Source organism: Neopelma chrysocephalum, unplaced genomic scaffold (assembly GCF_003984885.1).
Source record: "Neopelma chrysocephalum unplaced genomic scaffold, ASM398488v2 Primary Assembly neopelma1_65b, whole genome shotgun sequence".
Taxonomy (NCBI): Eukaryota; Metazoa; Chordata; class Aves; order Passeriformes; family Pipridae; genus Neopelma; species Neopelma chrysocephalum.
In genome coordinates this window covers 3,278,405-3,300,517 of record NW_020897723.1, presented here as the reverse complement: position 1 = coordinate 3,300,517, position 22,113 = coordinate 3,278,405, and the positions used below count along the sequence as shown (strand labels likewise).

The 22,113-nt window shown below is 57.1% G+C and overlaps 1 protein-coding gene across 1 annotated transcript in view; it reads right to left on the bottom strand.

The window, feature by feature from the left end:
- Positions 1-1,657: 1,657 nt before the first annotated feature.
- Positions 1,658-22,113, bottom strand: part of LOC113967974 (delphilin-like) — a 34,375-nt gene continuing 13,919 nt past the window's right edge. Inside the window, 20 exon segments of the mRNA XM_027684081.1 lie at positions 1,658-3,726; positions 4,259-4,423; positions 4,857-4,975; positions 6,571-6,700; positions 7,178-7,264; positions 8,064-8,219; positions 8,678-8,874; positions 9,614-9,691; positions 10,643-10,730; positions 11,543-11,633; positions 11,635-11,957; positions 12,118-12,443; positions 12,877-12,994; positions 13,444-13,538; positions 14,699-14,800; positions 16,349-16,503; positions 17,771-17,954; positions 18,838-18,932; positions 20,188-20,257; positions 20,616-20,701. Coding sequence (XP_027539882.1) covers positions 3,655-3,726; positions 4,259-4,423; positions 4,857-4,975; positions 6,571-6,700; positions 7,178-7,264; positions 8,064-8,219; positions 8,678-8,874; positions 9,614-9,691; positions 10,643-10,730; positions 11,543-11,633; positions 11,635-11,957; positions 12,118-12,443; positions 12,877-12,994; positions 13,444-13,538; positions 14,699-14,800; positions 16,349-16,503; positions 17,771-17,954; positions 18,838-18,932; positions 20,188-20,257; positions 20,616-20,701 — 2,737 coding nt within the window. The 3' untranslated portion in view covers positions 1,658-3,654.

The following is a 22,113-nucleotide window of genomic DNA, read 5'->3' as shown; positions in this document are numbered from 1 at the left end:
GGAAGGTGTCCCTGCCCATGGCAGGGGTGGGACTGGATGGGCTTTAAGGTCCCTTCCAACCCAAACCATTTTGGGATTCAATGATTCCATGAAAAACCCAGTATCTGTATTTTATCTCATGTTTCCCACTCACAGTTCTGATGAACGTAACAAGGCCTTTGAATCCTGACATCAGAAATGCTTTAGTTTGATCTGCTACAATTTGGAAACCCCAGACTTTCCAAAGTCGTGTTAGAACAAGGTGGATCCTCAAGGGCTGCAAATGCTGCCTCCCAGTCTGTGCCACCTTTTCCTGACCTCCAGCCCTTCCAGCCTGAAGTTGAGATCTCTGTTTGTCTCTTTGGCATTTTTCTTGGCACCCGGAAAATAATTAGAGATTGTGGCCATTCAAACCATTATCCAGATCCGTAGAGGGAGGGTTTGAACGTGGTTCCACTTTGCCATGGAGGTGCCAGCCTGGAATCTCTTTTCCCTGTGAGTTACTCAAGCTTATCATTTCCTCTTTGAGGTTTTTTTTTCACCTTTCTTGCAGGAAAGAGTGAAAAGCCTTAAATAATCCCACGTTTGGGATTTCCAGGGTCGCTGTTTCCCAGTCTGTGCCAGGGGATGGCAGTGGCACCCCTGGAGCAGGAGCAGCCCCGGCTGCTGCCCAAGTTGTTATTTCCTTTCCAAGGACAGGCTTTCCTGCGAGGATGATCCCGTGACAGGGCTGACGCAGGAATTCTGTTCAGGCTGGGCTGAGGCTCCAAGGAGAGAGCCTGGCCAGTGCCAGGGCCAGGGAGGAATTACCTCATGTCTGCAGCTACCAACCCCAGCCGTGGGAGCGTGCAGGGAATGGTGAGGCTGTTGTGTGGGACACGGTGCAATGGGGGCCCTGGGACATCACTCTGGGGGTGGTTTGTGGGCTCAGCCCGGGCAGTGGGAGGTGTGACAGCCACGCTGGGCAGCTCAGGCTCCCGGGGCTGCAGCAGAGCCAGGTGGGATCACCCAGGAGGGCTGAGGAAACATCAGGAGGGGTTTGAGCACTTCAAACAGAACCAAAGGATGGTTCAGGTTGGAAGGGGCCACGGGAGGTCACCTAATCCAACCTCCCTGCTCCCCTGGAGCACGTCACTCAGGATTGCCTGCGGATGGGAAGGAGATGCACGTGCTCAGCAGGGCTATTTTGGATGACTCTGCACAGAGCCATGTTCCAGCCTCTGGGGAGCACCCAGGGATGGAGCAGGCTGCTGTAAACCAGCTAATCTACAACCAGGACATCTGATATGGAGCTGCTCCCTATCTATCTGCCATTAGTGTCAGGGGAGATAAACGGCTCCTGGGACATAAACTCAACCTCAGCCAAGAATTCCTTTTCAGAGGGAAACAATTCACTGGCTCATGTGCTCATTAAATGTTTTCTTCTGAAGGTTGGAGGAAAAAAATCCATACTATTTTAAGAATTTGCTGCTCGTATTGATCACAGCAGCCTGGATGCTGAGGTCCCTTAGGCAGTGATTCTGCCCACACCAGCCCCAGCCCAGGCAGGTGAGACCCTGTGTCTCTTCTGCAGGTGTAAAGGGCCAACATTAACAAGTGCAGTTGCACAAGTGCCAGCTGCAGAATTCCTCACACCATCATGGCAGCAAGTTTGGACAGAAGACAGAGGCCCATAAAGTCAGGAGGCAGAAGGCAGTAGCTTTATTTTAGGAGTAGCACATAGGCATTGGGTTGAGACTGAATTGTGAATATACAGAGTCCCATTATCAAATCATATAACCAGAAGTTCTGGTTCTTTGAAAATATCACATAAAAATACCAAAGGGGTTGGAGTTCTAACTATCTTGGAAAGTTACAACATGTAGCAAAATCTATGTACAGCATTTACTGTCATGACAGCTTCAAAAGAACCTCCGGTGGTTTGAACAATGAATGTATTAAAAAAAAAAAAAAGAAAAGAAAAAAGAAAAAAAATCAATGGAATGCAGTGTGCAACATCCAAGAGGGAAAATGGAGCAGAGGGAGCGTGGCCTTGTCACCTCCATCAGGGCAGGGACAGGTCTGGACCTCTGGGAACACAAGGCTACACACTACCTGGCACTTAAAGCTGTATAAACGGAGAACACTTGTGAAAATATACTTCACTTTCTACAGCAGGGTTTAAAAAAATACCAAAACCTGGAGATTCGATGGTCGTAAGGTCTCTCCCACAAATAATGCACCGGTTGGTGGTCGTGTCCTTGAGCGGAGCTGCAGGACGAGCCCTTGCTCTGGCAATGGGGGGGAGGAGGGGGTCCCTACGCTGTGGTTTGCTGGGATGGGGTGGGATGTGGGAGCGGGACAGGCTTGGAAGGCAACGGATGCGTTTTGCACGGAGTGATGTCTCACAGCAGCAATGGGGGTCTGCTGTGCTGCCAGCAGCTCTGGGGGCACCCTGTCACCCTGTCACCCTCAGGTGCACGCACTGGCCGTGGGATGCTGCTCCCCTCCCATCCCAGGGGACAGCACGTGGGAATCCAGTGACAGCCAGACTCAGTGACAGACGGACACACACCTTGAGAGAAGGACATGGACACTGGAGGATGGACGTGCACACCTCTGGAGCTCCCTGGGATAGTCACCATGAACAGCAAAGGGACTCAGGACTCCAGCTCTTGGAAGCGACTGGAGGAGGGCAGGGGATGCATTTCCTGCTGTCTCTGCTGTGCCTTGGGGAGGCACTTGGGGCTGCAGAGGACTCCCACTCATTTTCAGGCTGCCAGGGGTTCTGTGCTTTCCAAGGAGGCACCAAAACGCTCAGGGATTTCTGGCTGCTGGCGAGTTCCAACAAGCCTTGTGCTGATGGTGTTAAACTCTTGAGAAGCTTTCAAGATCCATCAGCCTCTGGCACAGCTTTAAGCGAAGCTGATGGGCGGGATGAAGCTGGGTAGGATTAGACCAGATCCATACTTGGGACCACATGGACGTGTCAGAAGGGTTCTGCAAGGTCCTGTTGCTTTCCATTGCCACTGGCTGGCAATGGCAGGGAATTAAAGCCTGCAGACCACCTCCAGTGATGTCTGCTCCACTGTTACAGCCTGTTCAGGTGGAGCTCCAGCCCCACGTGCTCTGCTCCAGGGCAGACAGGACTGGGGAGGGACTGGAGAGCAGCTCAGCAGTATTGTTACGCAGGGTCTCGGGGGAGCAGGCACCGGTGGCACCCCTTCTCCTCATCCCCCCACACCCCCTCCCCTGCCTGACCTGCTTCCCAGGGACTCTGTGGCTGGGCTTTAACCCCGGTCCCAAGGCTGGCAGGGCGAGCAGTGCCTGCCTGAGCAGAGCCCCCCATGCTGGGCCGTGGCCGGGGGGATGCGGGGAAGTTCTCTTGTCCTGGAAACTCCAGCGAGTGGAGTTTCACCAGATGGGTCTGAAACCCTTGACTCAGGAATCCACTGGAGATGGAGGGTGCTGAAAAAGCTGTCATCAAGCCCAGTGCAGTGTTTGCCCTCGTGTCCCCGTGCCTCACCCTCACACCACCCACTGTCACCTGCTTGGTGCCCGCTCGGTGCCCGCCCGCCCGTGGCTCTGCTGGGTGGGAGCAGGGGGCAGCAGCGTATTTACAACCAGACTCGACGGGAGCAAATTGCACTTTGTTGGCAATGGACTGTGGCAGCTCGGGTCACCACCGCAGGCCCCTCACCAGGCGAGGGGGGAGGTCATCCTGGGGCTGCGCTGGCTCTCGCCCGCCTGCACGTCACTGAGAGCCCGCTGTGGGGAGAGAGGAGAGGGTGAGTGTGGGGCTGTGGGGAGAGAGGAGAGGGTGAGTGTGGGGCACGGGGCATGGGAGGCTGCTGTGGGCAGGGAGGAGGTTTCAGGGCACCCAGTCTGCACAGAGAAGCTGTGGCTGCCTCATCCCTGGGAGTGTCCAAGGCCAGGTTGGACAGGACTTGGAGCAACCTGGGCTAGTGGAAGGTGTCCCTGCCCACGGCAGGGGGTGGGACTGGATGGGCTTTAAGATTCCTTCCAACCCAAACCATTCTGGGATGCTATGATCAAATTCATTACTCTCCCTGGGGCTGGTGCTTGGACCACCAGCCCTCCCTCAGCCTCCCACCCCTGCCAGCCAACTTGGATGTCAGAAAAATTGCACTTTATCAGTGTTATAAAAACTGCCCTCGCAGACACTCGGGTATAGGTGCTCACAAAAACCCCATCTCATTCCCACTGCTCACACACAAGTAAAACACCTCAGTGGCACTTCACAGGGGACCCCTGGCTGGCTTTGAAAGGTTCAGCTCACCTCAAACTTGCTCATGAATTCTGCAAAGATGCCAAAGAAAGCTTCAGAAGTTGTCATTTTCGAGTCCTCCCCAAAAAAGGACAACACCTTGCTGAACTCCTCCATGGCCTTGTGCTGCAGGTCGTCCAGAGAGCGCATGGCAGGCTGGGCACTCTCCAGGAAGGACTGAGGGAATTGGCTTAAGGACAAACAGCCGTTCCATGGGTGTGGTACAGATCAGAATCACTTATCAATCTCTTATCAATGGCTGGGTTCCAGCTCAGGTGTCAGCAGGGATCTGCTGCACACGCACGTGTGGGGGTGCTGGCACGCTCAGCTGTCCCTGACGGTGCTTATCTGAGGGACAGACAACCCAGAATGTTCCCTGGCACTGTGGCACGTTCCCTGGCACTGGGGCTGTGCCATGGAGGGGCAGCTGAGCCGGTGGGCACCACGGAATCTGTTTCCCTGCTGGCTGAGAGCAAGGGGAGTTTTCCACAAGTACTGAGACGGTGCCAGACACGGCCCGGCTGCTTCCCAAGGAGCCACCAAGACAACAAAATGGTTTCACTGGAGGGCACTGAGCCACCCTGGTGACCTGCCCCTGACAGAAGGATACGGTCATGACGATGGCGAACCTGTCCTCGGCGGTGGCTGGCATGTTGTGACAGGCAAGCTGGATGTCACTGACCGTGCTGTGCAGGTCCTTCAGGTCGGCTGTCAGTGTCCTCTGGTTCACTGCAGGGGAAGACAGGAGTCAGCAGTGCTGGGGGCACGGGTTGATTCCCACGGCAGAGCACAGATGATGAGTGTGGGCCGTCGGTCAGGGGGTCGGGCTGTGTGTCTGCAGGGCTCTGCACAACCTGCCCGTGCTCTCCAGGTACAACCAGGCTGCCCTGATGGGATCAGCACATTGCCAGCAGCTGTTGGTGCTCAGACCAAGGGACACCGAGAATGTCAAAGGGATCCTGGACCGTGCCAAGGACAAGGAGCACGTGGGACTCGCCAGCACGAGGGCAGTGATGGGCACACAGGTACCTGGGAGGGGACGGGGGACACAGGACAAGGGGTGACACAGTGGCAGGAGCTGGGAGCCTCCAGTGACAGGAGTGTCATTTAACAGTTAGGCCAGATACAAACTCCAGCTGGGAAAGCCACACGTACAGACCTTCCTCAAGTGGAAATGTCCTGCTCCAGGCCTGAATTTGCTCCTTTATTTATCCACTGTAGCACTAATTCCCAAGGGAATTGCTCACAAACAGCACGGGATGGAGTGCAACGAGAATGCAGCTTGTGCTTTGCAGAGATTCATAATATTATTTAAATTCACAGAATCGTGGAATCATTTAGTTTGGAAAAGCCCTCTAAGATCATCCAGTCCAACTGTTCCCCCAGCACTGCCAAGGCCACCACTAACCCATGTCCCCAGGTGCCACATCCACAGGGCTTTTAAATCCCTCCAGGGATGGGGACTCCACCCCTGCCCTGGGCAGCTGTGCCAGGGCTGGACAGCCCTTTCCATGAAGGAATTTTCCCACTGTCCAGCCTAAACTTCCCTGGCACAACTTGAGGCCATTTCCCTTTGTCCTGTCCCTTGTTCCCTGGGAGCAGAGCCTGACCCCCACCTGGTTCCACCCTCCTGTAAAGGAGTTGGAGAGAGCCAGAAGGTCCCCCCTGAGCCTCCTTTTCTCCAGGCTGAGCCCCCCCAGCTCCCTCAGCCCCTCCTGCTGCTCCAGACCCTTCCCAGCTCCGTTCCCTTCACCGACACCAGTGGATGGAGAACAACTCCAGCATCTGTGTGACTGCTTTTTGTTGCAGCCAAGGGAGCTGTGTGACCCTTGGGCAAAGTGGCAGAGCTGTGACTGGACTGTGGCCCCCTTGAGGGTGCTGGACCCCCTGTCCCAGGGCTGGTGCAGCAGCAGCACTGCTGGCACCGCAGGATGGAGGGAGCAGGAGCCGGGTGGAGCTGAGCAGCTCCGGCACTTCCACCTCCAGTGCCTCGTTTGCACTTCCAAGGCGTCCCTGAACTCGGGAATCACTTCCAAGGTGTCCCTGAACTCGGGAATCACGTTTTCAAGTCAGAAGGGAAGCTCAGATCAGAGGACAGAGCCTTGCCTCGGCACTGCCAAGTGTGGTGGTGTGGGTGGGTGGCACCTCCCTTATCACTAAGCAGGTCCCTACCCTGTCCTCTCACTCAGGACTGTTCCTCACTTGTTTTGGCTACCATCCTGCTCGTGCCAACGCTGTGCAGCTCATGGCTGACCCCAGACCCAAACCAAACCACGAGGCAGTGCAAGGAGACACGGGGCTTGCAGGTGCTTCCCTTCCTTTACCTTTGGCAGCGAGCGGCACCGTCGGAAGATCCTTGGCAAAGCCCAGGAGCTCTGGGAAGTGTTGGCTTAGGGATTTGGCAAGAATGTGCAGGAAGGTGGATTTCCCATCAACAGTCTTGGTCGTGTTCAGCTGCAGCAAAGCAGAAGCAGTGAGGAGGTGCCCCTGCACAGGTCTCCCCACACGCTCGGGGTGTCCCTCCCTTGGGATCCCAGCTCACCCCGCTCACGTGCCCGGCAGTGCCCGGCCACGCCGGGTGGTTAATGCTTAAATGGCACATTTAATGTTTACACAGCAGCGTGGAGATGCTCCCTCCCACAGGGCAGGGCTGCCCCCCATCCCTCAGGATTCCCACCAGAACCCACGTGGGGTGAAAACCTCCTTCTCCCACCCCACAGCTGTGGGCTCTGGCCAGCCCGAGGTTGGATTCCCCAACACACTGAAGCACCAAACCCCCAAAAGGGTCTCTCTGAAGTCACCCCCCTGGATCAATCCAGCTGCCTCCCCTGTCCCCCCTCTGGGAGCTGCTGCACTCAGGGGTCTTTTAGGGCAGGTTTGCTGCCCGGGGCACTCGGAGTCCCAGCAGTGGTTCCTCCTGCCCTGCCTCACCTCGGTGAGGAAGTTGATTTTAAAGCCCGTTGTTTTGCTGGTCTTGGGCTGCCCGTTGTTCAGGTAGTTTCCCATCGCCAGCACGAACTGCAAAGAGAAAACCAGGGCATGAGGGGCTGGTGACCTCCTGCACCTGTATCATCCCATTTCCCAGCTCCTGGGGCTCTGAATTCCTGTTCGCCACCCATTAATGTGCAGACAGCCACTGCCCCCCAAGGATTTAAGGAATTTTTGGGGGGTTACTGGCCAGGAGCCACTAAGGAGATTCATCTCTCCTCTGGAAATGCATTTGGTCACATGGTGACCTCGTTTATCCCACCTGCTTTTTCTAAAGGCAAAACCAAATGAATTACTGAATGACAGTAATTTGGGGCAGCTCATCTCAGGAGGGTCAAGGACGAGCTGCAGTGGGATGTGTTCTCTCTCTGCCAGGCACAGCCTGTCCCAGGATGCCAAAATCACCTGTGGGGACCCTTCCCACGCCACAGCAGGGCTGGCACAAGCCCTGGCCGTGCCCAGGGACCTGCCTGAAGTGCTGCCCAAGCGTGGGGACACACACAGTGGCTGCTGGGACCGACCCAAAACATCCTCCAGCCCCAACACAGCCCAGGACAACCTCGGTGGGCTCTGCTGTGGCCCTGCCTGGCAGGTTTCTGGCTCCTGCAGCCCTCCCTGTGCTGCAGGTGGGTGTGTGGCCCTCGGTGATCCACCCTCCCACATCCTCCTGAGGCCAGGACCCCCACAAGCCAACACCAGGGGATGGACCCTGGCCCAGCTGGTCCTGGAGGGGCCCAAGGATGGAGCTGCCCTGCAGCTGCCCAGGGGTGCTCCCGTGGGACGCTGAGAGCCCACGGTGACTGTTTCAGGAAGGAAGGACTGCTCTGACCTCCAGGATTTTTGCCAGCTTCTTGCTGCTTTTCAGCTCTAGGGAGGCCTTGCAGATGCACTCGTAGCTGGCTTTGATCTCCTCTGTCTTCTCCTGCAGGGTGGTCTTGAAGTGCAGGCTGCGCAGGCGGATCTTGTACTCGGGCACTGACAGCATCTGGGAGCAAAAGGAGCAGAAAGGGACTGTCCCCATCAGCCACAATCCCTCCTATACAGTGATTTTCCTGGCATGTTGCCCTGTACATGGGAGCAGGATGCACTTGCTTGGCACGGGTGACACGTGGAGCAGCTGGGCCAGTTTGCTGCCACGAGAGGGGGAGTTTCACACCCACATCCACGAGTGACTTGGTCAACAGAAAGTAAATCAGAGCTGGGCAAGTCACTCTCACCACGGGGCAAACACGGGGGTAACTCTTCATTCCAAACCAGCCCCCACGGGAGCTGCCAGACCCCTCAGGCATCACCCCGGGCACCTCTGCCCCGCGGTCACAGCGACCAGTGCCACCAGTGCCCCCAGCTCCTGCCATTCCACCCCGTGCCCGGAGTCCTGCTGACAGGGGACACGGCACAGGCAGCCCCCCCCCGCTCCCGCAGCACGTCCCTGCCCGCGGGTACCTGCAGCACGAACTGGTCGGGCTCGCTCAGCTTGCCAGGGTTCTCCTTGTAGCTCTGGAAGCGCTGCACCTCCTCCCCGTCGGGCGCGTAGAGCAGCAGCTGCTTGATGTGGGAGGGCTCCAGCCGGTCCGTCTCCATCGTCATGAGGATCTGGCGCAGCTCGATGTGCGACAGCTTGAGGTGGGCAATCAGGATGGCTGGGGGCGAGGGAGGCACGTCACTGGGGAGGGGAGGAGCGCGGGACCCCCGCCCCGGGCTGGCTGTGCCGGGGACAGACCGCCTGGCACGACTGGGGCAGGGGGTGAACTCGGTCCCTTCCACCCTGTGAGGGTGATGAACTTCTCCATGTGCCCACTGGGACAGGAAGGGCTTTCTGCTGCCACAGCCCTGCAGAGGCTGCAAGGGGATCTTAAGAGTGGCTCTGGTGCTGCAGACCCCTCCAGGGCACTGTATCACCCACACAGTCAGGAAACAACCCCCACTCCCACCTTCCCCACAGCCAGGGGATCAGGGGATCAGGGAATCAGGGTCTTGTAGGTCCCACCCAGCACTCTCACCCTCCTTCCTACCAGAAGCACACCCTGGAGAAGCAGCACTGCCCCACTTCGCCCCAGGGGGACCATGCAGGCTCTGCCCCCTCCCTCCCCAGCCAGTGAGTCACATCCCATCTCCAACCTTTCCCATAAAGGTGACTTCTTCCCCTTAATGGGGCTGAGCCCAGTCTGGAGGGGCTCTGGGCTGCAGGAAAAGTCCATCCCAGCCAAGCTGTGCTCGTGGGATTGTGTTCATGGGATCATGCCCATGGCATTGTGCCCATGGAATTGTGCCCATGGGACTGTGCTCATGTAGCCTCCTTCCCTTTACCTTTCCAGTTCTCTACATCCCTGGTCCCACCTGGCCTGTTTTGGGGGTACCTTCCCTGTGGAGTTTACTTACATGTGTTGTAGGCCTTTTTGTGGGACAAAATTTCAACCACGTCTTTCTTTTTAAAGTTTTCAGGCAAGAGAGTTGGCTCTGGAAGAGAAACTGAAAGATTTAATCACGGGTAAGGACAGGCTCAGCCGGCTCCAGAGGGAAGAAAACTGCCCTGAAAACAATGAAACCATGAATGAAAGAGAGGAGAACTGATGCTTTGCACGCAGCAGTGGCTCCGGAATCCTTGAATTCTGTGATTCAAAGATCTCCTCAATGGAGGACTCAGTTGGAGCTGAAAAAGGTAAAACGAGAGGTGAAACACACAGAAAATCCCAGACTGCCCAGAAACATCCCCAAAAAGGTGTTCCCTGAGAAGAATCCCATTTTATCCCACCTCCACTGGCAGTGGGGCACAGTGTCCCTTGCAGGAGGGCTCAGACACCCCACTGGAATGCTACCCCAGCCACCACCACTCTGCACCTCCAGCCTGGACCCCCTCTCTGGGTTTGTGGCACCCAGAAACTCCGGTGGGTGGGATATCCCAGCTGGTGGGACTTCAGGAGACCCCAGTGCCAGAGCAATGGGAGGTGACAGGCAGGGAGCTCCAGTGCCCATCCCAGCTCTTGGGGGAAATCAACAGATTGTGCGTGTGAAAAGAAAAGTGCTGCTTGTGATGATTTCTATGGACACAGGAATGTTTTCATGGCTTTTTCAGCTTTTTCAGAGTTCTCGAGCACCGGAGCTGCAGTTGGTGAAACCCTCCAGCCGAGTTTCACTGCCCAATGGAATGTGGAGAGAAAACAGGTCACAGCAGCAAAGACAATTAAGAGAGAGAGTGAAACCATCTCTTCCTTAATGATCCACTGTGCCACCAGCCACAAAGTCCTGAGTATGAACAAATTCATGCCATGTGTGATGTCACAGACCAGGCATTGCCTTGCTGCCCATCGAGCCCCAGTTCCTCCCAGTTCTTCCCTGTTCCTCCCAGCTCCCCCCAACTCCCCGGTCTCTGGCTGGTACCAGGACCTGTTTTGGGGCTCAGGTACTTACTTGTGGGCTTCTGTGTCCCAAAGTGCAGCTCCAGGTCGAGGTATTTGACCATATCACTCAGCTTGTCGTAATCCGAGTCTTCCCCGAGCTGCAGGAGGAGGAAGAGTTGGGAATTGTGCTGGCACAGGAACAGCCCGACAGTGCCTGCCTGTGCTGGGCCCATTCCCTGCCCTCCAGACTAAGCTCTGTGTCCCCAGAAAAAACCAGGACAGGGTGCTGGCATCGTCCTGTGACTGAAGACTCGGTCACTGCCATGCAGATTGACTCCTGACAGCTGAAATCCTGCAGAGCATCTCTGCCTTCACTTGCTGCTTGGGCACTGATGGATAAAATGGGAATTCCAGAAACTGCAGGAATTTTTTGCTTTAAAAAAAAAAAAACACTGGGAAAAGCATTTTTCTCTCTGGAGTGACAGAGAGAGGGATCTGCAAGATTTCAAGTGCCTGTGGGACTGGAAGATGATCCCACAGCTTCCCCCTCGCTGCTCAGGGCACGGAAAATACAGCATGTGCTGAACATCAGGAGAGACACAGGCTGGGAGTTGAAGCCCAGCGAGGCCAGTTCTGCACCACTTCAAGTCCACGGTGCCAAAGGATTGTCAACGTTTCCTTTCCCCCTTCATCTCTGCTTCCCCCCTCCAGTGTTCTCCCATCACTCTGCTCCAACCATCTTCGTTGTTTCCCGCTGATAAAACCTCCCCCAGCTGCAGAACCCCTCTGGAGGCAGCTCCCGGCTCTGTCAGCCCCCGAGGGCAGGAAAGCTCCCCAGGACACTGCAGCCTTTCCAGGGCCTCTCCCCAGCCCGGCAGTTCGGGGTCCGAACAATCCAAAGGATGAAAAGAAGGCCCGCACAGGTAACCAACCCCAGAGCACGGCTGGGACCCCCGCCCCTGGGCCGTACCTGTCCCCAGATGGTCCCTTCCGAGTTCTCCACCTGCTCCCAGCGCAGCCTCTTGACGCTCATGTGGTTGGACTCGCTGCGGCGGTGCAGCAGCCCCCGGTGCAGGGGGGGGGGCACAGGGCACCGGTGGGGGCGGCGGGGGGGGCGGCGGGGGCGGGATGGGGTGCAGGTGGCCGACGAGGGATTTGGGGGCGGGTGACGCGCTGCCCTTCGCCGCCTCAGCCTTGGCGGGGGCGGTCTGGGGGTCGTGGAACTGCAGGGGGGGCGGCGGCGGCGGGGGGCTGAGAGGCGGGGGGGGGATGTGGTCCGAGAGCGTGGAGTAGGTCAGGGAGCTGCCCTCGTCGCTGCTGCTGATGTACTCGCTGCTGCTGACGTCGTTGGTGACATAGCTGCCCTGGTCATCCTGGAAACTCATCTGGGCGGGGGACAGAGGACAGGCTGGAGGTGGCACCTCATCCTCATCCGTCCACCCGGCCCTCGGGGTGTCCTGCCCCCCTCTGCCACCCGCAGAGCCTCAGAAGCCACACGGTCGGGGCATCAAAGCCCACGCCCCGAGCGCCCCGCGCCGCGCTCACCTCCTCGTAGTCATTCTCGGGGGTGAGGAAATCATCCACGATGGTGACGCGGTGTCCCAGCTGCTCGCTCAGGGCGTCCAGGAACCGATCCGTGTCGCGGCTGCGGGGGGGCCTGGAGAAGGTGAAGAGCTTCTTCCGTCGCGACAGAGGGCTGAGCGAGTAGTGGCGGTGCTTGGGGGACGGGGCCGGGCTGCTGTCGAGGCTCACGTAGGGGTTGGACTCGGTGCTGCACGGGGAGGCCACGCTGCTGTGCAGGCGGTAGTAGCACTGCTGGGAGCCCAGCGGCTCGCTCGGCCACGACAGCCCCATGCCCGGCCGGCGAGCTCCTGCGGGACAGAGCGCTGCCGAGGGTCCTGCACGGCGGCCCCGCAGCCCCCGGGGTGCAGCGAGCCCCTGCCCCGACGGAATGTGGTAGAGGGACAGGGAGAGAGACAGGGAACCTCCGCGGGCAGTGCCCTGCGCTGCACGGCAGCACTCCGGAATCCCAGAGGATTCACCACCCCGGAATCCCAGAGGATTCACCACTCCGGAATCCCAGAGGATTCACCACCCCGGAATCCCAGAGGATTCACCACCCCACCCACCCCGCTGCCCTCCTGCAGGAGCCGTCACGGCGCTTACACGTGGCACTGTCACTGCTCCATTATGAAAGGGCACCAAGAGGTGCCAAGAGTTGTCTTCTCCTCCCCATGCCCGGACAGCAGCACCCACCATCACCTCCCCAAGCGCCCCTGTCCCGCCGTGGGCAGCCGGAGGTACCTGCGGCCGGTGCCCGCTCCGGGGCCGGGGGCGATGTCCTGTGCAGGGCGGCGTTTCCCACCTTGCCGGCAAAGCCGCCGATCAGGCGATTCTCCAGCTCTGCGTACACGGCCGACATCTGGGAAAGGACAGGGAGCTGCTGCCGTGCCTGAATCGAGACAGGGCTTGTGGACCCCCCCGAGACCTGCAGTGTCCTGAGGACAGGACAACCCCCACGGACCCACCAGTCCCCGTCTCTTACTCTTTCAAGGGGGGTTTCACCCCAGCCCAGGCTACTCTGGCTTTTCTGAACACCCTCACTGTTCATTAATTAACTGTCTGTCAGTAAGGCAGACACCAGCCTCATTAAAGGTGACTAATTGCCCAGGGAGGTGACCTCAGAGATGGGCTCCGAGGCAGGGACACCCTCAGCCAATGGCAGGTGTTTACCCACATCCTTCTCCATTCCCTTTTCCCTGCTTTCCTGTGTTAACAGTAATGGAATCGAACTGTTGGCCCTCCCCGTGGATTCAATGCTCCCAACACATCAGCAAAGCTCTCCCCAGAGTCCCCCCATCCCCATCACACCATTTTGGGGTTGGGTGTCTCCGGGAGGGATGTGCCATCACCAGCCTGTCTCTCTCCGGGGATCAGGCGAACCGGGACCTCCACGGTGTCACTGCCTGGGGAAGGAAGAGGCAAACCAGTCACTCCTCTGCCTGTGCCCTCCCCCACCCCATGGCCCTGGCCTATCTAAGTCCCCCCAGTCTCCTACTGGGACCCGGAGTGACCTCCCTGCCCCATCTGCCTTGTCTGGGGGTCCCGAGGGGCCGGCGTGGGTGGGCCCAAGGTCAGCACGGCAGTTCCAGGCTGCTCTGCTCTCCCCTCGGGGCAGCTGAGGACAGGGCTGCTCCCCACAGCTGGCGAACATCTGCCCAGCCAAGCAGCTTCCCTCCAGCACACACAGCTGTCAGACGCTCTCCGAGCTCTAATCCCGACCAGAAAGGCTCCTCAGGTTGGAATATCTCCCCCGGGAACTGTCTCAGACCCCACTGACAGCTGAGGAACAGCACGTGGCCAGGAGGTCCTGGCAGGGAGGTCGTGGGGAGGTCATGGTGGGGAGGTCGTGGTCAGAAGCCGTGAGCACAGACCAAGGGCCCTTTGCCATCAGCAAGGAGAGATGGGGGATAGGCAGGATGCCGTGTCCTCTGAAGGGAGGGAGGGTTTGTGCCCTGAATGTGGTTCATCAGGAGTCTCAAAGTGGCCCTGAACCATGATCTTATTCCTCACAGGGATTTCACAAATGCTGTTTTCCATGAGAATTTGATGGGGTCTGAGAATGTTCACAGGGAAGCTGTAAACTGTGTCCCCCAGAAGGGAGGGCTCAGACCAGCAGGACCAGTTCACATCCAAGCAATGGAAGGGATTGGAAACAATGTTCAGCCTCAGACCAAGCACCATCTTATTCAATTGATTATTTCAGGTTATTTCAATGTGGAATCATTGTCCCTGGAGGTGTTCAGGAGGTGACTGGACGTCGTACTCAGAGCTCTGCTCTAGCTGACAAGGTGGTGATTGGTCAAAGGTTGGACTTGATAATCTTGGAGCTCTTTTCCAACCTCAATTATTCTATGATTCCATGATTCTAACTGTTTCTGAAAACATGGATTTCCAGTCAAAGCCTCAGTGCTGGCTCTACTCTGACCTCAATCCTTTCCTCCATCTTTTCCCACCCTTCAAGCTTAGGAATAGTTCAGGCTTTTGGCTTGGGGCAGAGCAGAAGGACACTTTAGGCACAACCCCCCCGTGCCAGCCCCCTCCTCCCCACACCCCCCTCACCCACCTGCTGCCCCCCCTTCCTCGGGGCGGGGGGTCCGGAGGCTGCCCCGGCACAGGGAGGCCCCTCGGACGGAGCTGCGGAACCGATCCTCCACCTCTGCCTCGGCTGCAGCAGGAGACACCTTTGTGAGGCAGGGCCAGACCCCACAGCTCCCCTGTCCCTCCTCGCCACAGCACAGGACTCCCCCAGGCCCGTGGGACCGGGGGCTGCCATCTCCTGGTACCCACTCCCTCCATCCTACACCATCCCTGGGGAGCTGAGCAGGTTCCAGATGCCCCTTGCACCACGGGGCAGGGATGGATGCCCAGAGATGGGACATCCAACCACTTTTTCCAGCAGGATTGGCATCGACCAGCTCATGGGGCACATGAAACTCCAGCTGGCCCCAGCAAACTCCTTCCTGTCCTCACAGGACAAGAGGGAAGTGGGGCCAGCACTGGGATGGTGCCTGGAAGGAGGCAGCACGCTGTGTGTGCATTGTCCACGTGCAGTTCAGGGTGGCAGCTCAGGGAGGCTCGGGCTGGCAGCAGGATGGAGGTACAGGAGCATCCCCGAGGGACCCGACAGAGCTTGGACAGCCCAGCACAGACACCAGAGATCACCGGAGTTTGGGAGCCCGGGAGAAGGACCAGCCCAAATTCAGAGATCTCTGGCAGTGCACTTCCAGGCACGGACACACAGAATGGACCAGAACAACCAGAACTTCTCATGGTCAGAGACTGCCCCGTTCACCTGAGAAACTGGGAGGAGCCAGGGACCAGCCTGGAATTGGGAACAATTCCAGCCTGAAACAGCCTGGGACAGAGAGACTCACTCCCGTGCTTCCCTCCTCCCCTGGCCGTGGATACCTGGTTTGTGTTCCTGAAATACAGCTGCAAACTTCTTCGTTTATAGACTAATAAACCCTTGGGAATCTACAGCCCCTCATGCAGGCTGGGCCATGGTTCTGCACACACAAAGCAGAGAGTGCAAACCCAGGGTGCAGGAGCACAGCATTCCATGCACGACAGGCAGGATTGCACCAGGATTGCACCAGGACTTGGAGGTGTTTGCTGCTAAAATAACTGTGTTCCTCCAAAAGTCTCTCTTCAAGCAACATCTCTTTTACCTTCACCGAGTCTAAAATAAACACATCATTGTAAACAGATGAGAGCAGAAGAATTTGGAATCAATTAAGGGCCCAAATGCACAGATCAGACATTTCACTCCAAATTTGCCCTCAGCAAACAAACCACTGCCGGCTTTGTGCTGCCACAGAAGCAGGTGATGGTGAGGGGACAGGAGGACCCGGGAGAAGGGGGATCACCAACTGCCCTCCATGTCTTTTTGGGAGAGCAGCACCTCGCTCCTCACTCTCCTCCAACCACAGATGCCTGTGTGACTGCTGGGAACATCCCGAGGGACGTTGTGCCACCACCTATTTTACCTCTCTGCTCTCAACGCTGCCCTTAAACCAGATACTCCCTTCCTGGACTTCCTCACCTCTAACGACCCGAGCAGCTTCCAAAAGCCTTTGCTCCCAGAGACACCGTCTCAGGGGCCATCCCTCCTCTCAGGGCAGAGTTTCATTCCGACACCACACGGCTCCCAGTGCAACGGGACATGGGGGGACACGGTGTGTCCGTCTCGGAGCACAGGGGACTTTCCTCTCACCTGCCAAGGACTTGTACCCAAGAAACCTGTCAATCTTTTGCTGGCAGTGCTCCTGCTCCTCGTAGGTCAGCAGCTGGTAGATAAACTGCCAGATGACTTGCTTGGCCGGTGTGTCCAGCACCGGGTACACATCCACAATGAGAGTGTCAATGTTCCTGCAGGACGGGAGAGAGAGGGCTGGGCAGGGAGCGCATCCCCCCGGCACCACCGCGCCGCTTCCCGGGGCTCCGGCTCCTCCCAGCCCCGCCTCCAGCGGGACCTGGGCTGCGGGATCACCTCGGATCCTCCAGCACGGGCCGATGGTTTCACAGCAGAGGTGCAGGGGTTAAAAAGCCGCGTGGATGTGGCACCTGGGGACACGGGTTAGTGGTGGGGGAATGGTTGGACTCGACGGCCTCAGAGGGCTTTTCCAACCTAAGCAATTCCATTATCCACTGAGCAAGAAGGGTGAGGAAGCACCAGAAAGCAGAGAGAAACCCTGGAAAGACCTGAATTTTGGCGAGCAGCGGGTGAGCAGGCTGAGGGGCAAATGCACCAGGGAGGGTGGCTGGGCTGGCAGCCTCCCACGGCTGAAGATTTCCGTCTCATTTTGGCTCTGTGGTGTGTAGAGATGGGGAAAGGGCTGTTGGGAATAGCAGGGCTGAGCACCTGATCCAGGGAGGAGAATAGAACAGCCTACAACAGAAAGAAATTCCTCCCCTGTGAGGGTGGGGAGGCCCTGGCACAGGTTGCCCAGAGAAGCTGTGGCTGCCTCATCCCTGGAAGTGTCCAAGGCCAGGTTGGATGGGGCTTGGAGCAGCCTGGGCTAGTGGAAGGTGTCCCTGCCCATGGCAGGGGGTGAGACTGGAAGACCTTTAAGATCCCCTCCAATCCAAATCATTCCATGATTTTGTGACAGGCCTCAGTAAAACACTGCTGGAAGACCAAGCAAGGGCAGGAAACAAGGTCACTGTTGAAATCCAGAGTGTGCCAGGGGATCAGTTTGGATCCCTGCAGCAGGACAGGGGGCACGTGCTCCATGGCAGGACAAGGGCTCTGCAGCCACAGCCATTCCCAAGGGAATGCTGCAGCTGAGATGCTGAGAAGAGTGAGAAGACAAGGATGGAACGTGGAGAGATTTACTGAAAGAGGTGGAACAGGACCTGCGGCTGTCAGGGACAGCTGGACAGCAAGAGAGCCTGCACTGGGGGGGACCAAGGGATCAGGGGGGACAGAATTAACCTGAAAAGCTGAAGGGTGGGACACTGGACAGAGACGGGCTCGTGCCCTGCAGATACACAGCGGGGAACACCCTGCTGGGGACAGCAGAGCTCGCTGTGACTGACCCCCAGCCCAGCTGTGCCTCTGCTGACACCAGCTCTGGCCGGGCACTGCCACAGGCCGGGCACCAGCACGGGAGGAGTGGAGCTGCCGTGGAGTTACCGGTGTTGGAAGAAGCCTTCCAGCGCCTTGCAGACGGTGTAACGCTCGGCTGGGGTCAGCAGGTGCTCCAGCTGCTGCGTGAAGGTCCTTCCTTGAATCTTGATGCTAGAGGGGAGAATCTCTGCCACCCACTGCAGGGAGGTGAGGGAGGAGGAGCTGCTCGGGGACTCGGGAGAGTCAGGGTCTGCAAAAAAAAATTCCGTCTTTTCTTGGTTTCTTTTGAGGGCAGTGAAGCAGTTTGAGTGCCACTGGCTCTGCACTCTGAAGGAGGTCAGATTGGATGGGTTTGGAGCAAGCTGGTCTAGTGGAAGGTGACCCTGCACATGGCAGTGGGGTGGAATGAGATCATCCCTTCCAATCCGAACCATTCTGGGATTCTGTGGTTCTATGAAGCAGCGAGCTGCTGGGTTTTGTTTCTGGCACACATGCAAACAAGTTGGCATCCCAAGGCTCCTAATGTGGGACTAAGGGCAGTCCATTGCTGCTCCAGAGGGAAGTGCCAGTCCCTAATTCCTGGGTCTCTGCATTGTGGAGCAGCACCCCAACAACACACCGACCCTCCTGCCTCCCCCACGGCTCTGGAACCGCAGCAGCGCCCGCGCTGTGCCCTGGGCTGGGGTCCTGCTGACACCCCCCCACTGCCCCAGACACCCTCAGCTCCTGCTGACTCCTCACCAGCAGCGAGTAAATTATTGATCCCAGCAGCAGGATAATTATCCCGCAGAGCACAGCCCATCCACAGCCATGGGATTGCGCAGCCACCATGGATGCACGGGGTTGGGTTACTGCGGCCAAGTACACGGCACAGACTGCACGGAGAGGACACTGGCAGGGGACACCGAGGACAATCACACAGCAGGATGAGCCCTCCTGGAGAGCAGCCAAGCCTGAGATCCAGCCTGATCCCAGAAAGCAAAGAGCTGTGTGCCCAGGGGAGAGGAGCATCCCCTGGGCAGCGCCTGAAACCTGCTGAGCCTGTGGAGGTGCTCAGCAACTCCCTCCTGCTCCGGGACCTGAGGAGCTGCTCTGGGCTTTCTGCCGCTCCAGACCCTCCTCCCCACTCTTACCATTGGAGATGTTGACGATCCCCTCCTCCACCACCAAGGTGGGCATTGCCCCACTGCCCTGCAGCATCGACACCACCTTGTCGTGGGAGCAGTTCCTGCGGGCACAGCAGAGCCGGGTCAGTGCTGCCCGTTCCCGTGGGCAGCACTGTGGGCAGCAGCTCCCAGGAGAGCAGCAGGGAGAAGGAGCTTGCAGCTGCCTTCATTTATCCTGGAAAAGCCTCCTCGTGCTGCTCAGAGCCATGTTTGGGACCTGCTGTGATTCCCCTGGTTTCTCTCAGTCTTTGCTTGCTTTCACCTGAGCTGCACAGGAAGGAGCTTCTGAGAGAGAGAGAGCCTGGATCGTGCCCCATGAGTGGTCTCCCCGCTCTACCTGCCCCAAGGAATGACCACAGGGATTCCTGTGCAGCTCATGGCACATGAAGCCAGTGTTCAGCTACACCCAGACCCAGAAAATGAATTTTCCTTTAAGTGACACAGTGCTGCGGGTCTCTCCTTGCCTGTCCTAATTCCACACGATAAGAAAACGCAAGGGGAATATAAAGTGTAATTTTGTAGGCAAAAAAAATCTTGGTCTGCCCTTGGAGAAGGGTATGGGCTGGGCTGGGACAATGACTGCCAAAACAGGCTCAGAGGACAATCCTCAACTCATCTCCTCTATTTTCTGGCAATGCTGCATCAGCCAACAGTTTGCTGGATCAGCTGAAACGTGAGAACCTGAGCCCTGACAGAAGCAGCATCAGATGTTTAACCTTTAAATATTCATCACTCTCTCTTATCCTATAGCCTCCTCTAACCCTTTGCTCTTGGTTTTTGTGTAGAAAGACCAACCAAGGACACAGAGGCTGCCGCCCTGAGCTGGTGAGGGCCCCTCTGGTTCCATTGCTTTGGTGCACAAATAATATATGGAAGAATAAACTTCTGGGTGAAAATGTGATTCCCACGTGGCTTTAAGCTTATGATCCCATCCTGGGAGTGATTCATGGGCTGGATGGTGCCCTGCTGCTGCTTCCTAAAGCGGGTGTTTAACACGTACAGATTAACTCAGAGAGGCTCAAATTGGGGTCCAGGGTTGGGCTGCAGTCAGGACCCCAGTTATATAGACTGTCCTGCATTATACATCGTTATTTGCACAGAGAAATCAGAGGAGGAGCAGGGATGGAGAGAAATGCTACTCTTAGAGCAAGATTTTGTGAAGGAATATTTAAAGGAAATGTCCCCACGGGGCAAAAACCCCCGTGCACCAGAGCAGACACCTCTCCAAGCCCAGCAGCTCTCGTTTCTGGGGCACCACACATGTGCTCAGCCCCTGCCAGCCCAGCCCCTCACACAGGGGGCCTGCAGAGCTCTCACCTCATGTCCAGCCCGTTGAGGAACAGGATCCTGTCTCCAGCTTTGAGAGCAGCCTTCTCTGCCGGGCTCCCTAAACACACGGGGACAGGAGGGGCTTCAGCTGGGGGCACCCGCTTGGGATGGGGTCCCAGCTCCCCAGCCATGCCCCACTGCTGCTGGGTGTCCTGGGACCCTTCACCCCTGCACTGGGAACACTGGTGTCATGTCAGGACATTCACTGAACACACACTTTCCACTTTTCAAAACAAAGAGTGGATGAAGCCAAACTAAATTGTATTAAAGATGCTCATTATTCCACTGGGGAAACTCCATCACGGAGCCTTGGAAAAGTCCTTTTTGCTCTTTTCTAGCAAACAGCACTTAACATTTCAGGTTCAGAGCTGAGATCAACAAGTGACTTTGAATCTCCTGGCTGGAACTGTTCTTACCTGGCAGGACAGACTCGATCCACACTGGGGCATGGCCACGGAGTGTGAAGCCAAAGCTCCTGTTGCCTTTATAAACTCGCACGGTTCTGCAGGACAAAAAAAAACAAATGGGACATGAGAGTCCAAGATTTGGCCCTTGTTTCCTTCCCCAGACCCTCCACAACCCTGTTAGCCCAGGTGTCTCCTGAGTGCTCAAGTCCCCAACACTCCCAGTGTCCCCACAAGGTCCCCTTTGATACCAAAGTCTTTCAAACGTTGTTTTAAAGTGGAATGTGGGCTAAATATACATATATTTAAAGGATATATACATGTATATATATATATATATATCTCCAGTCTGTGATTCTTTATTACACAGAATTAGAGGGACAATGTGGTTTAGGGAGCAAAGGTCTCATAGGCTGATGAGAGAGGAATTAAATTCCTCTAGGAAATTTTGGAAGGAGCACTAGGAAATCTCCCTGCTGGGAGGCTGATTGGAGCTGGGAGTTGTTCCCGCAGGGAGCAGGGGGAAGGCAGCATTACCAGCAAGATCCTGTGCTGGCAGGGAGGGAGACTGTGCTGGAAATGGGTTTTGGACAAGTCATATGGAAATTATCCTGGCAGGAAGGCGGGCTGGAGCCAAACCCCCTGGATTGCCCAGATCCTGCTCTCTTGTTGGTGAGACGGAGCTGGATCAGAGCAGGAGCCCCGGCCAGGGCTCTGCGCCCTCCAAGGCTGCTGAGGTCTGGCCATCTGGGCACGGGAAGTGGGTTAATCCCTGTGCTCCGGGGATTGTCCGTCCTTCCTCCCACGGCCTCACACCCAGACACTTGCTGGGGCAGGGCAGGACCAGCCACAGACTCACAGAATCAGGGAATTGTTAAGGTTTGAAAAGACCTTTAAGATTATCAAATGCAACCGTCAACCAGCACCACCACCACGTTCATCACTAACCCAAAAACCACATCCACATGGTTTTTGAACACTTCCAGTGATGGGGACTCCACCACTGCCCTGGGCAGCCTGTGCCAGGGGTTGACAATCCCCTCTGTGAAGAAATTTTCCCTAATGTCCAACCTAAACCTCCCCCAGCAACTTGAGACCATTTCTTCTCATCCTGTCGCTTGTTATCTGGGAAAACAGGCTGACCCCCACCTGGCTACACCCTCCTGTCAGCCTGCTCTCTGCTCAGTGATGCTCCCTGCATCCTGCTGGCACAGCTGGGCACCCTGCAGCCCACCCAGCAAGGAGCCAACACCTCCTCTCAGCCTGTTAGTGCCACCTCAGCTCCTGGCACGGCTCATCCCAGCCAGCCCCGCGATGCTGAGGGGACCCAAAGCTGTCCCAGAGCCGGGGCGGGGCACAAACCTGCCCAGACTGTGAGAGGGAGAGGTGTTTGTTCATCCCGACCCCGGGAGGGTTTCACAGGGAACGCATCCCCTTTCCTTGTGCCCCTCCCTTTCCCTGGCATCCCTCCCTTTCCCTGGCATCCCTCCCTTTCCCTGGCATCCCTCCC